The sequence below is a fragment of the Rhinolophus sinicus genome, chromosome 17, assembly GCF_057876585.1.
Source record: "Rhinolophus sinicus isolate RSI-liver-muscle chromosome 17, RSI-T2T, whole genome shotgun sequence".
Lineage (NCBI taxonomy): Eukaryota > Metazoa > Chordata > Mammalia > Chiroptera > Rhinolophidae > Rhinolophus > Rhinolophus sinicus.
In genome coordinates this window covers 64,107,631-64,125,239 of record NC_142517.1, presented here as the reverse complement: position 1 = coordinate 64,125,239, position 17,609 = coordinate 64,107,631, and the positions used below count along the sequence as shown (strand labels likewise).

General features: G+C 35.3%; 1 protein-coding gene across 1 annotated transcript in view; it reads left to right on the top strand.

Moving 5' to 3' along the window:
- The window catches only part of CFAP91 (cilia and flagella associated protein 91), a 58,098-nt gene that overhangs the window by 24,060 nt on the left and 16,429 nt on the right, over positions 1 to 17,609 (top strand). The window contains exons 8-13 of the mRNA XM_019729664.3: positions 826 to 983; positions 2,683 to 2,865; positions 3,968 to 4,110; positions 14,049 to 14,165; positions 15,615 to 15,686; positions 16,879 to 17,025. Of these exons, the coding sequence (XP_019585223.2) occupies positions 826 to 983; positions 2,683 to 2,865; positions 3,968 to 4,110; positions 14,049 to 14,165; positions 15,615 to 15,686; positions 16,879 to 17,025 (820 nt within the window). The remainder of the gene's footprint in view (positions 1 to 825; positions 984 to 2,682; positions 2,866 to 3,967; positions 4,111 to 14,048; positions 14,166 to 15,614; positions 15,687 to 16,878; positions 17,026 to 17,609) is intronic.

Genomic DNA, 17,609 nt, shown 5'->3' with positions numbered 1-17,609 from the left:
AATATCTATTTTAGGAGGGAAAATCTTGACAGCTATGTGGAACAAAGATTAGAAGGAGAAACTAGACTAGCAACTATATTCCAAGTTAGGAGAGAGATGATAAAAACATAAGCTAGGGAGTGGATGCAAGAAGGGTTTTAGAAGAGGAATCCTTAGAGGAGGGAAGAAGATGTAACAGGACACGTGGATTTATGGGGGACCAAAGTGAGTGGGTGTTTTTGAGGTTTCCAGGGGATACCTGGAGATTCAAATAGACAGAAAGTCTGGTTCAGAAATATCTGGGCTGGAGGTAAAGATTTTAAAGTCATTAGTGTATAGTTGTATACACATGAGCAAGGTAACCCTGGGAGAACAAAATAAAGGTAAGGGGAAGGGAAACAAAAGTTGACTGAATACCTATATGTGCCAGACACTGGCGTTTGCACATTTCACTACGTAAGATGACATGCCTCAACCTCCTTTTCTCTTCACTCCTTCTGTTATTATATTTAGCCCTCCAGCAACCACTCAGCCTGGAACTGTGCACGGACATCTTGTTGTTCATTTAGGCCCATCTGCCTAGAGAGCCCTTATTTGGCCCATCACCTGGCACGCTCTTCTTTGTCCATCAGAACTACACCCATACTTATTCCTATCATTTAGACTCACTATTAAGTTGCTCCCCGCCGGCCCCCATTTGTCACACTTTTGCCAGGGTGGTCTTTTTAGAATACATGAATATGATACCAACCTAAAAAGAAGATCCTGTTTATGGTAGTTGTTCCCTTTCTAGTAGAACACCCTGTTTGAGATACCACACACTTATATTTTATCGTTTATTTGAAGACTGCAGGAAATTCGCCTGGAAGTTCTAAAAGAGCTGCTGAAGAAACGTAACGAGAATCAAAATGAAGTGAACATGAGGCACTTGAATGCCCAATGGTCTAAACTGCAGGAAGCAAAGGAGGCAAAATTGGCACAAATTCGACGTGCACATGTATCAGGTACTAGTGTGGCATGAACAATGAAGAGAATGGAAAAGTTGGCCTTGCTTTGGTTCTTTCACCAAACCTGATTTAACTATGATATAATTCTTTTTTGGTCCTAGTGTTATTAAAAAGGCAAGGGACAGGAGATGAATTATTTCTTAATAGTAGGAGAGTGGAGGAAAATTCCTCACCAAGAAAATCAAGTAATGATGTTCTAACAGGTAGTCAAGTTATTGACATTATGGGGTATGTGTGTGTGGGGGTAGGTGTTTGGCTCCCATTTTCATGGACTGACGCCCTGGATAGAGAGTCCTGTTTTTCAACCTTTTTTTCATTATTGCCCCCAGAAGAGACAGTGAGACATTGTTTTTCCTACTCGCCCTTTCCCATGAAGTTTTAATACCAGACATACTATATATCTGTTTATTTACTGCAAGTGTATCTGTACTTTATACATTAAAAGATGAGTCAGTGGAAGATTAAAAATGTCAATAAAAATTTTAAATTAAAATTTAAAATAAAAAGTTTTAACTTATTACCATGTCACTTAATTTTATAGTTAATTTGTTGAATAACTTTATTTTTATTTTTATTAGTTTTAGCTGCACAAAACAAAGTAATACTTAGACATTTATCATGTATATCCCTCACACTGTGCCAACCCCCTCCCCCCCATCCACTACCCCTCTGACATCGCACACAGCCATTACATTTCCACTGTCTCTATTCCTAATGCTGTACAACGCTTCTTGTAAGTATATACATATATATGTTTATATATGTTTTTATATATATATACACATATACATATATGTGTATATATATATAAACTTGTAGTTGACATTCATTATTGTTCAGCTTCAGCTTCAGGTGTACAGTGCAGTGATTAGGCATCTACATCATCCCTGAGGTGGTCTCCCTAATGAGACAAGTGTGTTGAGTAACTTTTAATGTAATTTATTTACTTATAAAATTGTAATGTATCAATTATGTATGTAAATTAGAAATCTATAGACATAATAATAGAAATATAATCACATTTAAAAATAATTCAAAATTGTCATTTTTCTAGCAAAAGTCAAACAATTACAAAAAATTAATTCCTTAAAAATTATTTTTACTGAACTGAACTTTTAACTTTTTCGTTTTCTTTTCTCTTTTGATGTGAGAAAATAACTTTTAATAGCTTATAGGTAGGCATTTAGATATTGTCAGCATTTTTTTTCTTTTCAATACTTGACATATTCTAATTTATTCTGGGGTTAGCCAAGATGGACAGAGATTGTTGAAGAACCTGTAGTCTTCCCTCTCTTTTAATTATTCTCCTAGGAGAGAGTAAGTCCCTTAGACTCCATTGAACTTGTATTTCTTCAGTTACTTTGAGTCTCTTTCATTCACTTAACAAATTTTTATTGACTATCTCCTCTTGGCCCAGAACCTGAAATGCTTTTATATAGGATTTTTGATGAGTACCCATTGAGGACACTAGTTGATGCAGCTTCTGTCACTCGCGTCTGTCTCATGGCCATCTGGGTTACACCCATGATAGACTTTGTTTTTAGTGTTACATTAGGGCTGCATTGAGTGGTCTTCAGGAAATTTATTCAGTTCAGTAGCTTCCCTGGGAATAAAATTAGGATTGGTCCACTATTCTGCATTTGGATCATTCAGAACAATATTTTGGAGATAGTCATCGAGGTATGTTGTATTTTAGCAATCAGAAAACTTGTGGGAAAGAGAAAGAATGTAGAAGGGAAGTTGGAGAGAAGAAATATCATCAAGGATTATTCTGATTATGCATCACAGGTCTATGGACCTCTATCTCGCCTTGGTCGTTTCCCAGACAACAACTCAGAGGACTTTGTAGTAAAAAACCACTATCTCAATACCTATGAAGGTAAGTAATTTACATCATTACAAGTCTAGTATAAGAGGGTTATCTTAGAAATACAAATTAAATATATACTTTATATATATCCTGGGGAGGAGAGTCTTCCTATATGGACCTTGATATGAGCAGTACTTTACATCTTTTATACTAGTGATTAAGATTACGTATTGAGAATTAGCAATTGGTAACAAAATATACCTCAGTAAGATTAGCTAAACAAATATAAGAGTACATAATTCAACAGTGGTGAAAACAAAAGAAATGTAAATTAAATATGTAAAATACAGTAATTTAGATTAAAAGCTAAACAACAAATAAAAATATTTGCAAGAAATATCAATTAACAGATTTAATTTTATTTATATGAGTTGATACAAACAAGTAAAAACTATTAAGAGCCAAATAAATAAATGGATGCACTATACAACAGTTTATCAAGGAGTCAAGTCAAATAGATAATACACAGTTAAATATGTTTAAGGTCACTAACAATCAAAGTTCTATAAAAAATGAAATAGAAAAAGCTTCTATACTGGGTTATGAAGCAAACAAGAAATAAATAATGAAATCAGTCCTTTAAGAAGAAATGGCAGAAAACTAGTGGCCAAGGAGATAATTCATGAAGAGGGCTATCCCTGTTGTAAATTTCAAGTGAGGCTTATTGAAATTATTTAAATTTCAGTTGACAAGTTGAAACATCACATGGCCTAGACCAAGAGTTGATTCTTACACTGTTGAACATGTAGCCCTGGTGACCGTCTCCAGGGCAGAGTGTGATGACTTGATGTACATCTGCTTTTTACTGGTGGTGCCGTGTATCATATGATCATTCATTTTCTGTGGATTCTTATTGTGGAATTTATTTTTTGTAAGGCAGTGTTTTCATCTTAGAAGTCACTTCTCATTTTACAGTCTAAGTCACAAAGAACATGAGTTAACTATATAGAAATTTGCTTTACACTTGGGGGACAATTCAATTATATGAGATACTACTTATCAATAATTCTAAATGAGACGACTTGGCAAACAGCTACTAAAATTAACAATAGGCTTTCAAAATGCTAAATTTAAGCACCGGATACTAAAAACATGTACTTCCTTCCCCTAGGGTTAGTCGAACTTGAGTCGTGTCTCCCAGATTTTGTGACACAACCCCGAATCCGGCCTCCAAAACCTAAAGTCATTACCACCAAAGCTGGTTTTCTAAAGAGGGCAGCAAGGATGGACCATGAGTTGGAGGAGATTCATAAGGTATAACCCTTATCTGGAAGACAAGATGCTTCTGGTAGGACCTTTGCAGAGAAATACTGCACTCCAAAAATAGCACTTTGTCTTGGGCAGCAGTGCCCAGTAGTTTTCAACACACCACCTTTCATTCTTTATCCTCTCTAGATTTTTCTCTACTGAAGGTTGCTTGTGCTGTGCTGAACCAATGGGTTTTTTCCCCCTCATATGAAACTGTAGGAAAACCCTTGGAGGTTATTCTTCAGCAAATGGGAAGAATGCTACTTTCTAAAAGTGGTTCTGATTTTGGATCTACATAATAAAATTTGACACTCCATGAAGGTGTAGCAAGTTTCTAGTGTTAGGAATTACTGTTGGTTTTAATAGTGTAATAGGCCTCTTTTTCTCCCTTGTAGATTTGTTGCCAGGGCATCATCAAGAAAGGGAGTCATCTACTTTAAAACTCTATCATCTACTTTAAAACGCAACTAAATGAGAAAGTCTGATGGTCATCCCCGTGAACCACCTACACTGCCTCCACCAGCTGGGCTTTCTCTTTTGTTCATTGGACAATAGGTGTATAGACTTCGTGGTTTGTGATAGTGGTACCCAATCTTTAGCATGCATCAGAATCGCCTGGAGGGCTTGTAAAAACACATGTTGCTGGGTTCCACCCCCCAAAGTTCCTGATTCAGCAGGTCTGGGCTGGGGCTGGAGTACTCGCATTTTTTACAAGTTTCCAGGTGATGCTGATGCTGTCGGAACAACACTTTGACTCACTGATTTGTGACATACTCTCATCACTGATTCATGCATGTTTGTTCAGTTGGTTTTAATAATAAAATAAGAATCCGTGGGAGCCCCTACTCATGATAAAAATCGGTACCTTGACAATCATTTACATCCATCTATGAGGTTCTTTCCTACCTCATTCCCCTGTCTCCATTTACCCATTCTGAACTCTGTGTTCATCATTCTCTCACATTCTGTAAGAGTTTTTTGTAGATATTCTTTATTAAGGTATGGAAGTTCTCTTCTATTCTGATTTTTCTGAAGCTTTTAATCATGTGTTTGTGTTGAATTTTATCAAATGTGTTGTCTGTATCTATTGAGGTAACTATACATTTTTCTTTTTAAAATGATTGTATTAAGGAACATTTATAGGTTTTTGGTTTTTTAAAAACAAATATTAATCTATCCTTGCATACTTGGGATGAACCTAACTTTGTCAAGGTATGTTATCTTATTTTTAATACATTGTTCTATTTGATTTACTAATATGTTGGTCAGAAGTTTGATTCTATATTCATGAGTGAACTGGCCTTCTTATTTTTCTTTCTCATTTTGACTATATATGACATTGGTGTCAGAGTTATGCAGGTTTTCTGAAATGAACTGGGAGTATTCCTTCTTTTCTACTTTTGAAAAGAGTTTAAATAAGTTTGAGATGATCTGTTTTTTCAGCTTGGTAGAATATTCACATAAAATTATCTGAGACTGATGTTTTCTTCATGGGAAAAATTTTAACCAACCACTCCTGCAGTTTCCTTACAACCTTCAGAACTTTCTGCATTGTTTTGGTAAATTACAATTTCTTTGCATATACAATTTCACCTAACTTTTCAAATGTTTTGGCATATGGTTGTTGACAGTATTATTTTATGATCTTTTTAGTATTTATTTTATCTATAATCATGCATATTCATTTCATTCATAATATTATTTTTTTATACAATACTGTAGTATATTAAGTGTACAATAGCACATAATATTATTGAGGTGTGCTTTAATTCTTTTTCCTTAATTAGTTTTACTGGATGCTTGTTTATTTTCTTGTTATTGTTTTTCCAAACAATGAACTTTTGACTTTGTTGATTTTCTCTATTATACACATATTTTTCAGTTGCATTAATTCCCACTCATATTTACTATATCTTTCTTTTTACTTTTGGGGGGAGTTGTTTTGTAGTTTTTTTCCTAACTTAAAGTGGACACATAGCTCATTAACTTTCAGGTACTCATCAGTTTTATATAAGTATTTAAAGCTAAATATTTCCTTCAAAACACTAATTTTGATACATTCCATTAGTTTTGATGTATAGTATTTATCATTGTTGTTAAGATCTAATTTTTTAAAACATCCATTACGGTTTTTGAACCTGTGAGTGTTTAACTGTGTTTTAAAATTTCCAAATATGCAGGAATTTCAACTCATTTTCTAATTAACTTCTAACTCAATTGCTGTATGTTCAGGGATCCTAGTCTGTATGGTACTATTTTTTAAAATTTAGTGAGGCTTACTTTGTGAACTAGTATATATGTTACATAGAATGTAATCGAAGTCGACCTTCAAATAATACTGTAACTTCACATGTAGTGCAGGTACCTTCTAGCAGATTATTCCCAGTTCCTCCATACTGTCCCTGTGACATTGCTGTCATTCATCTCTCTGACCCATATGCTATAATCACCCAGTACATTTCTGCTAGTATTGCTTTGACAGTTATCTTTCAGATCAATTTAAAATAAGAAAAAAGATTTTATTTTACCGCACTTATTCTTTCTTCACCACTCTTTCTGTCTATAATAATCCAAATTTCTGGCCTATGTCATTTTTCTCCTGCTTGAAGAACTTGTTTTACCATTTATTGTAGGGCAGTTCTGACGGCAGTGGACTTCTTTAGTTTTTGTTTGTCTCAGGAAGTCTTTATTTTTCCTTTCCTTTCCTTTTTTTTTTTTTTTTTTAGATATAATTTACATACCATAAAATTCACTCTTTTAAAGGATACGATTCAGTTGTTTTTACTGTGCTTATAAGATTGTTCAACCATCACCGCTGTGTAATTCCAGAACATTCTCATCATCCCCAAAAGAAACCCCGTACCCATTAGCAGTCATTCCCAATTACCCTTTTCCCCAGCCCATGGAATGTACTCATCTACTTTCTTTTTTTTGGATCTGACTATTCTGGACATAATATATACATGATATCATACAATGTATGGCCTTTTGTGTCTGTCTTCTTTCATACCACGTGATGTTTTCAAAGTTCATCCATGTTCTAGCATGTCTCAGTACTTCATTACTTTTTGTGGCTGCATAATATTCTCTTTCATGGATATACCACATTTTGTGTATCTATTTGAGTTGTTCCTACTTTTTGTCTGTTATAAATAATGCTGCTATGTACAATTCATGTACAGATTTTTGTGTGAACGTGTGTTTTTCGGTTCTCTTGAGTCTATATGTAGGAGTGGAATTGCTGGGTCACATGGTAACTATGTTTTACTTTCTGTGGACCTGCCAGACTGTTTCAAAGTGGCTACACTATTTTACATTCCCACCAGCAATGTTTGAGGGTTCCAATTTCTCCATATCTTTGCCATCACTTGTTATCATCCTTTTTTTATTGACATCCTACTGTGTGTGAGGTAGTATATCATTGTGGTTTTGACATGCGTTTGTCTAATGATTAATGAGTTTTAGCATTTTTTTATGTACTATTGGTTATTTGTATGTCTGTTTTGGAGAAATGCCTATTCAGATCCTTTGCTCATTTTTTAATTAAGTTGTCTTTTTATTGCTTATTATAGTCATTATTTTTAATGTCTATTGTTCATTTGTAAGAGTTCTATATATATTCTGGAGACTATACCTTGATCAGATATATGATTTGCAAGTTTTTCTCCCATTCTGTGGGATGTCTTTTTACTTTCTTGATAGTATCTTTTGAAGAACAAAAGTTTTTAACTTTGCTCTTTTCACTCTTGAACAATAATTTTACTAGGAGTAGAATTCTAGCTGGTGGGTTTTTTCTTTCACCACTTCAAAGGTTTCACTCCATTCTCTGCTTGCAGGCATGGTTTCTCATTAGAACTTTGGTATAATGCTTATCTTTGTTTCTAGTAGCTAAGGTATGTTTTCCCTCTTGCTACTTTCAACATTTTTTCTGTCTTTGGTTTTCTTCACTTTGATTTTTTTGTTGATAGCCTAACATCTGTTATCAAGTAATAGGAAGTGAGGTAATTAGGCTGTGGTGTAGAGTTATATTAATCTGGCTAGGAGTTGGACTGTGTTTCATGTTTGTTGTAGCTAATGGTACCAGAGGATTCACATTTCTTTTATTGCCCTTGTTTTTATCACCCCTCCTGGCTTTGGGATGAGATGCCGTTAAATGAAGTCTATCAGTTTGAAATATTAGTTTGAATTGAAGGGATTCAGTAAATATCAGGTTTATGTCAAGGCAATGTATCTTCTTAGTCTCATGGTTACGTTATTTTGAGAATTCAGAGTCATAGAAATATGAAGGTATGGGTGGTATAAGATTTTAAGAAAAGACTTTATGAACTATGTCATAGTTATCATCAAGGAGAAATGTCTAGAATGGCATAAAAGAATTTCCACAGTACAATATTTTCAGGCTGTTCTTGGTAGAAATTTAGGTTGAAATATATCTTTGATACCTTGTCAAATTGCATATGTCATAAAGTAGGCTAAAAGAGTCTGCCAATCAATCTTTTCTTCTATTACGAAAACCATGAATTAAACTTAGTTGCCTAACCTGTTGTTTAAGTTTGCCTTTTGAACATATTAAAATGTACTGTTTGATAAGAGCATTTCCCTAATATTCTCATAGTCGTTCATATCCTCCCCCTTCTTCCCCCCCCCACACCCCACAAGCTTTACCTTTCAAGGCAATGGTGAGACTGAGATTGAAGAAATTCTCAAATATTTTTGTTGGTTTTATAATGCTTTTCATTGGACTTCTTGACCTAACATTTTTCTTTTAAGAAAATCTAATGATTTTTTCCTTCGAAGTTTGAAGGTTTTTTTTTTTCTTTTTTGTTTCTTGTATTTGTAAATTGTTTATTGACTGGAAAATATATCCACATAGTTCAAAATTCATGACTTATATAAAAGTATTAAATGAAATGTTTCCCTTCTATTCCTGTCTCTCAGCTATGCAGTTCCTTTTTCGCAGCAACTGGTGTCTTTAGTTTCATATCTATCCTTCCAGAGATATTTTATATAAGCAAATATATGTGTATGTGTAAATATATACATGCATGTGTGTATTTATAAATATGTAAGCAAATACATATAAATATGTTCTATATTTTTAAATTATTTTTTACATAAATGTTAGTATATCATACACACTGTTCTGCCTCTGCCCTTTTTGCTTAATATAGCTTGGAGATCATTCCATATCAATGTTACCAAAAAAACTTTCTTATTATTTTTTGCATGATATATCATTGTATAAATGTATCATAATATATTTAACTAGTCCCCTTTTGATGGATATTTATAATGTTCTCAACTTCTTAGTATTAAAAACAATGCTGCAATGAATAAACTTGTTTGCATATAATTTGATACACGTGTGAACAATCTAGAATTAAATTTCTAAACATGGAATTGCTGGCCCGCAATATACACGCATCTATTATTTTGGTGGATATTGCTAAATTTTCTTATAGCAATGATGTACTAATTTCTGTAATGTGTGAGAGTACCTGTTTTCCAACAACCTTACCAAACAATCTGAAAAAAGTAATTCAAACTTTGAAGAAAAATCATTAAATTTTCACAATTTAAAGAAAAATAGTTTATCATGACCAAGTAGGGATTCATCCCAGGGACACAAGGATGGTTCAACACATGCAAATCCATCAATGTGATACATCACAAAAACAAAATAAAGGACAAAAATCATATGATTATATCAATTGATGCAGAAAAAGCATTTGACAAGATACAACATCCATTTATGATTAAAACACTTAATAAAATAGGTATAGAAGGAAAATACCTTAACATAATAAAGGCAATATATGACAAACCCTCAGCTAATCTCATAATTAATGGTGAAAAACTGAAACCCTTTGCTCTACGTTCAGGAACACGACAGGGTCCCCTATCACCTCTGCTTTTCAGTATAGTGTTGGAAGTCCTCGCCAGAGCAATCAGGCAAGAGAAAGAAACAAAAGGCATCCAAACTGGGAATGAAGAAGTTAAATTGTCACTCTTTGCAGATGACATGATGCTATATATAGAAAACCCTAAAGACTCCACCAAAAAGCTGTTAGAAACAATCAACAAATACAGTAAAGTTGCCGGCTACAAAATCAACATACAAAATTCCATTGCATTCCTATATACTAACAATGAAATCTCAGAAAAAGAAATAAAAAAAACCAAACAATTCCTTTTGCAATTGCAGCAAAAAGAATAAAATACCTAGGAATAAACTTAACCAAGGATGTGAAAGACGTGTATACTGAAAACTATAAGACATTTTTAAAAGAAATTGGAAAAGAAACAAAGAAATGGAAAAACATTCCGTGCTCATGAATTGAAAGAATCAACATAGTTAAAATGGCCGTATTATCCAAAGCAATATACAGAGTTCATGCAATCCCCATCAAAATCCCAATGGCATTTTTAAAAGAAATAGAACAGAAATTCACCAGATTTGTTTGGAACCACAAAAGACCCTGAATATCCAAAGCAATCTTAAGAAAAAAGAACAATGCTGGAGTATCACACTCCCTGACTTTAGCTTGTACTACAGGGCAACAGTAATCAAAACAGCATGGTATTGGCAGAAAAACAGACACGGAGACCAATGGAATAGAATTGAGAACTCAGAAATAAAACCACATAAATATGGACAGATAATTTTTGACAAAGAAGCAAAAAACATACAATGGAGAAAAGACAGCCTCTTCAATAAATGGTGCTGGGAGAATTGGAAAGCCACGTGCAAAAGAATGAAACTGGACTGCTATCTGTTGCCATGTACCAAAATCAATTCAAAATGGATCAAAGACTTAAGCATAAGACCTGAAACAATAAACTGCATAGAAGAAAACATAGTTACTAAACTTATGGACCTTGGGTTCAAAGAGCATTTTAGGAATTTGACTCCAAAGGAAACGGAAGTAAAAGCTAAAATAAATCAATGGGACTATATCAAACTTAAAAGCTTCTGCACAAGGAAAGAAACCATCGACAAAATAAAGAGACAACCAACTGAATGGGAGAAGATTTTTGCAAACAGTGCCTCCGATAAAGGGCTAATATCCAAAATATACAAGAACTCATGCAACTCAACAACAAAAAAAACAAACAACCCAATTGAAAAATGGGCAGAGGACCTGAAGAGACATTTCTCCAAAGAGGACATACAAATGGCAAATAGACATATGAAAAAATGCTCAACATCACTAATCATCAGAGAAATGCAAATCAAAACCACAATGAGATATCACCTCACCCCAGTTAGAATGGCTATCATCAACAATACAAATAGTAACAAGTGTTGGAGAGGCTGTGGAGAAAAAGGAGCCCTCATATACTGTTGGTGGGAATGCAGACTGGTGCAGCTGTTATGGAAGGCAGTGTGGAGGTTCCTCAAAAAATTACGAATAGAATTACCGTATGACACACCAAAGAATCGAAAGCAGGGTCTCAGAGAGATATTTGTACACCCATGCTCAGAGCAACATTAGTCATAGTAGCTAAGACTCGGAAGCAACCCAAGTATCCATTGATAGATGAATTGATAAGCCCTTATATGGTAGATATGTAATGGAATATTATTCAGTCTTAACAAGGAAGGAAATTCTAACATTCACATCAGTAAACCTTGAGGACATGATAAGTGAAATAAACCAGTCACAAAAAGACAAAAATTGCATGATTCCACTTAATAAGATGCTTTAGAGTAGTCAGATTCATAGAAATAGAAAGTAGAATGGTGGTTGCCAGGACTGGGGGAGGGCAGGAATGGAGAGTGTTAAAAACAAGACAACAGGCCCAAAATGGAGTTGCTTATACTAAGGCCCATCTCACCAAACTGAAACTTAATTACAGTTTCGGTTCTCCCAGAAATGGAATTTTAAACTTGTCAATCAGGACTCACCTGATCAGACTAGAGAATCTGCCTGATCCCGGCCATTCCCTGAAGGAAAGGAACTTTGCAATAACCAACCCGCTTTTTTCCCAGTATAACTTCCTTATTTCTGCTCCCTATAAGAGTCTTTCATTTAGTACAGTTCCTTGGAACTCATTTCTAGTGATTGGATACTGCCCAATTCAAATAGATTTTTGCTCAAATAAACTCTTAAAAATGGAAAAAAAAGAAAGAAAGGAAGGAAGGAAGAAAGGAAGGAAGGAAGGAAGGAAGGAAGGAAGGAAGGAAGGAAGGAAGGAAGGAAGGAAGGAAGAATTACCGTATGATCCAGCAATCCCTTTCCTGGGTATCTACCCAAAAAATCTGAAAACATTTATCCATAAAGACACGTGTGCTCCAATGTTCACTGCAGCTTTGTTTACGGTGGCCAAGACATGGAAACAACTAAAATGTCCTTCGATAGATGAATGGATAAAGAGTTGTGGTATGTATACACAATGGAATACTATTCGGCAGTAAGAAAAGATGATATAGGAACATTTGTGACAACATGGATGGATCTTAAGATTATAATGCTAAGCAAAATAAGTCAGACAGAAAAAGCAGAGACCCATATGATTTCACTGATATGTGGTATATAAACCAAAAACAACAAAAGAACAAGACAAACAAATGAGAAACAAAAACTCATAGACACAGACAATAGTTTAGTGGTTACCAGAGGGTAAGAGGGGTGGGGGGTGGTAGATGAGGGTAAAGGGGATCAAATATATGGTGATGGAAGGAGAACTGACTGGGTGGTAAACACACAATGGGATTTATAGATGATGTAATACAGAATTGTACACCTGAAATCTATGTAACTTTACTAACAATTGTTACCCCAATAAACTTTAGTTTTAAAAAAAAAAGAAAAATAGTAGGTCAAGAAGTCCAATGCAAAGCATAATAAAATCAACAAAAATATTTGAGAATGATTGTTTCTAAAATAGTTTCATGTGATATTGCTCAGGGCATTTCACTAAGGACATGTCAGAATTTAGAATTATTAGTTACTTTTAGATTGCTCCTGCTTTCTATTGATTCATTAGTTGTGATTATCATAGAGCTATTATATATTTGCTGTCAGTTTTATTTTGAAGAAACTCAGAGGCTCTATTCCAACCACAGTAATTTCATATGGTTCCCAATTTTACTCATAATTTGCATATTCTTATTAATTTTAACTTTTGGCTTAGCGTCTGTTGTTTTACCACTTATCTGTTTTTTGTGGGAAAAATAATATAAAAATTATTATTTGATGAAAAAGTCACTAAAGTAGGATCTTAAAAATCATAGAGATCAGAACTTTTGATATTTTTAAGTTAAAGAATCCTCCTATGGCTGAAAATGGAACCAATGAATGAATAAAATCTTATGTATAATTTTGGCAGGACTTTTGGTGATCAAAAGTAAAAAAAAAAATGTATATTGAAACAGAAACAGACACACTTTTTTATAAGGAAACAAGTTCATTTTCAAAAAGCTTGGCATGCAGGCTTTTAAGGCTAAAGTAAAGCTCTCTCTCACTTTAAGACAATTGCCATATAATGCTCCTCAGCTCCCCCCTAACAGCAAAATATGCCAAACATTTCAGTCACTTACTGCACAGGAAAATTTTCTATTGTCCAGGCAGTCATTTAAAAGAGCAAACTAGCTTATGTGGAAGAATAGGCGTTAGGGGTTTTGCTTGCATACACACATGACAGAACCTTTTAAAAACTCAAAAAAATAAAATAAAATAAATAAAAATGTAAGTCCCTGAAATCTTTGATTAAAAAGGATACACCTAGAATATGTGCCATGTTTTTTCAGTGGTTAATTTTTCCTTAGGAATAGCATAGCGTCCCTTGGGAGATACAGCACCCTGCTTTGGACTTTCTCCAACTGTCCTAGCATAGCCATAGAGAAGATTATTTCTGATTGCTATTCAGATCTTTGACCTAGATCTGGTGTTGGAAGAAAATACAAAGGTAAGAAATGACAGTGGTTTATGTTATTTCAGGCACTACTAGATAAGAAGAATAAGGTTCTTGAACCAAAGAAACCTCTGCTTTTTCTCCAAAGAAAGCCCGTACCTCAACCTCGGCTTCCAACTCCAACCTTGGAAATGACTTCCACTGTAAGTTGGAAACTTTTTTATTTGAAATGCTAGATTCAGCACTGCTGCCCATTTATTCTTAGGATAGTCTGGATTAAAAACAAATAATTTAAGAGTGTTGATTTCCCAAGAACTGACCTATGTTGCCTTTTTTCCTTATGTTTCTTTCAAACATCAAACATACATAAAAGCAAGTAAAATGAAATGAAATGAAACCTAAGAGTGAAAACACAAAGAATAAAAAGATTTCCCAAGACAAATAGGCATCAGAAGGGAAGTCCTCATGTATGTCAAATAAAAAATGTTAAAGTGATGATCAGTTACTATAACTATTTTCCCACGTTGGGAGGTGGCTGATGACAGCTGGAAGCAGAGAGGAATGACTTGCCAGGAAGCCATCCCGACAGGCTGGCTTCTGGGATAGGACTGACGCAGAGTTCACTCTGATCAGAATGATACCTCAGCTTTGTACATCACTCTACTTAATTTGAGCAAGGTACAGAGTTGGTTAGGATTTAAAGGACCGACTCAAACTAAACAAACCCACAAGAAACTGCTAGCAATGTCACAATGTAAGTTTAGAATTTTACAGAGAGAAATATAACTGCCTGGTGACTCAGATGTCCCTCCTGGCAGGTCAACCCACTCTCTCCCTGTGTAGGGCAATTCTCACAAGAAGCCAGATTGTATTCAGGTTGCTGTGCTTCAGAGGGTGGGGAGTGGACAGGAGAGCCGCTAGCACCCCTGATGGGTCAGCTCTGTGGTGGGACTGGAATGCTCCCACTGACCGGCCAGGAGATGCTTCTGGACAGCACCCCATTTTCTTGACTTTGTGCTAGCCACTGCCTCTGGTTAACACGTGGACTTTCATGTGTGTTAAATGCCATTGATTTTGCTGTTGCTTTCTTCTGCAGTCAGAGGTGCCTTAATTAGATTTGTAGACTCTGCTCTTCCTGCTTTGACACAGTTATTTAAGGTGATTTTTGTAGATCGCTAACTTTGTACATTATATTCTGATTTTACCAGTGTAGCTATAATAAATTCTTGTGAAAAGCACCCCAGATGTAGACTAGCTGTATTCTTCTTTCTACTCGTGGTCAAACATGAAAAAACTATTGCAAAATAGATGTTATCAACGATACTTGTTACTTCAAGAAAGATTTTGCTGGAAAGGAGTATAGAAAAATCAAAATGGCTTAATTTATAGTGATAGCATGACACAGTGGGTGAACTTTTTGCTTTTGAATATGATTCATTAATGATATTTATAATGAAAAAATAATAATGGATTTTTAAAAATACAGTAACATTTAAAATGCTATATGTTCAATGAGGGTAGGAACCATGTTTTTTTTTCTTTACATCCTTTTGTCATTGAGCACAGTCTCTTTTGTTTGATACGATTCTTCAAAAACTATTTGATGCTGACTGCTCTTCTCAAACTGCTTGGTTCTCCCTTTGTTCTTTTAGGAAGAAGAAGATAAAGAAATGGCTGTTATCTGCCTTCAAAAGTTACTCCGGGGCAGAGTCGTTCAGAACATGGTGTGTAGGGTCCAACCGCTGGCCCTATGCTTCTGCTTTGAAAATAGATTTAGAGAATGCGTATGTGCTTGGTTTCTCTGGGTGACTTCCCTCTTGCACCCTGCTGTCCTGTGGAACTATACCCTTGAATTACCATTCCCTCTACTGCTATGGATTGTCCACTGTCAAGGACACTGTGTCAAGGACGGCAAGGACCCGCCTGCTGTTTGTCACAGTTGTAACCAAGGCAGTGTGAAAGTAAGGTCTGCCTTCCTTGGGACTGCTAAATACAGCAATTTTCTTACCTGAATTTTGACCATTAAAGCATCACAAACCAAGTGGATTTCCTAATTTTTGACAAAGTCATAGTATAATTATTTGAGTTTGCATATAGCTAACAATACCTGAATAATAAATGAAATAGCTACATAATAACTACAGTTTTGAATCCCTGCTATATGCTCACATTATATATTCTTTGCTTTCTCTATATCATCTCCTTTTTTCTATCCATTACCCCCTTTTACAGGCAAGTAATGTGAGTCTGAGAGCGATGATGTTAATTGCCAGCAAATTCACCTCTGGTCTCCCTAACTGTAAAGCCTTAGCCAGATCATTTGTGCTGCCAGAGCAGGCACTCAATTTAAAAATGGACTGATATGAAGCCCCAGCTACAAACATTTTCTTGTCCCTAGACAGTTATAACTTTTAAGAGACTCAGGTTTGAAGAATAAGTCCAGGAAAGCTGGGCGTGCAGCTTGGGTTCCGCATTCTTCTTTACTCTCCTTTCAGTATTTCCCCAGGAGAAATGCCACAGTTCAGACAGCACATTGTATCTTACAAACCAGGGGCAGATCTATTGGGGGAAAAAACATATGGCCACGAAATATACCATCCTCAGGTTTCTTAGGGAAGCGGCACAGGAAATGAGGGGAAGGTTCAAGGTTCTTAATATGACCCTAAGTTGTCACCTTGTCTTTGCAAGGCATTTTAAGAAATTGAGTAAACAACTCATTCTTAACTAAGCTCCTTTTCTGCCTGAGCAGCTGCAGGTGTAGAAAAGAGGGCTGAACTTGCTCTGTGGAACACACCTGCTCTGTCATCCCCAAAGGCTGGAGAGAACCCACTGTTCGCAAATCATTGCGTGTGAGTCCTTGTACGTGCTGCAAGGGATGCTAATTTGCAAGTCTCTCTTTGATTTGATTTGATACAGATGTTTGAAGGGAAAGAAAAGCGACTGGAATTGATCCAAGAGCTGCGTACCACCCATGCACTGCAAGAAGATGACAGGCTGGTGAAGAAAGCTGAGAAGCAAGTCACCTTGGCCTTACAGCGGCAGAGGCACTTGTACCAACACAAGGTTCTTACCTTTTCTTTCTTGATAACTTTCTTGTTACGTTTTCTTCCCTGCTTTTTATTATTGCATGAGCAACATTATCATGATGATAAACAAAATGTTGAGACAGAAACATTCCCCCACAATCCCATCGCTCTATCACAGTCAGCATTTTTAAACAATGCTGCTGTAGTCCATAATTTGAATCCCCATTCAAATTGCCCTCAGTGAATTGAAGATGGGCTTATTTTCATTATTTGCACACACACAAAAAAGGAAAAAGATTAAAAAAAAATAAACTACAATTTTAAAAGGTTTTTCCCTTCCCATTTTTCTTAAATATTTGGCAACTCTACTACGTGTATATCTCAGTTAGTGGGAGCTTAGCAGAATGAATAAGTAAAAAAAGCAATAAGAAACAAGTGAAAAATGAGATTTATTTTTAAATATCAGCACTATGTATGACCTTTGGAGCTCTACGTAGCTCATGCTGGTTATACTGCATATTAAATATGTTACTATCTCATGCTATTTTGTGACTTTTGTCACGACCTGCGCCTTGCTCACCAGACAACAGCTGGTAATCGCAGCTCTAACCCAACAACTGT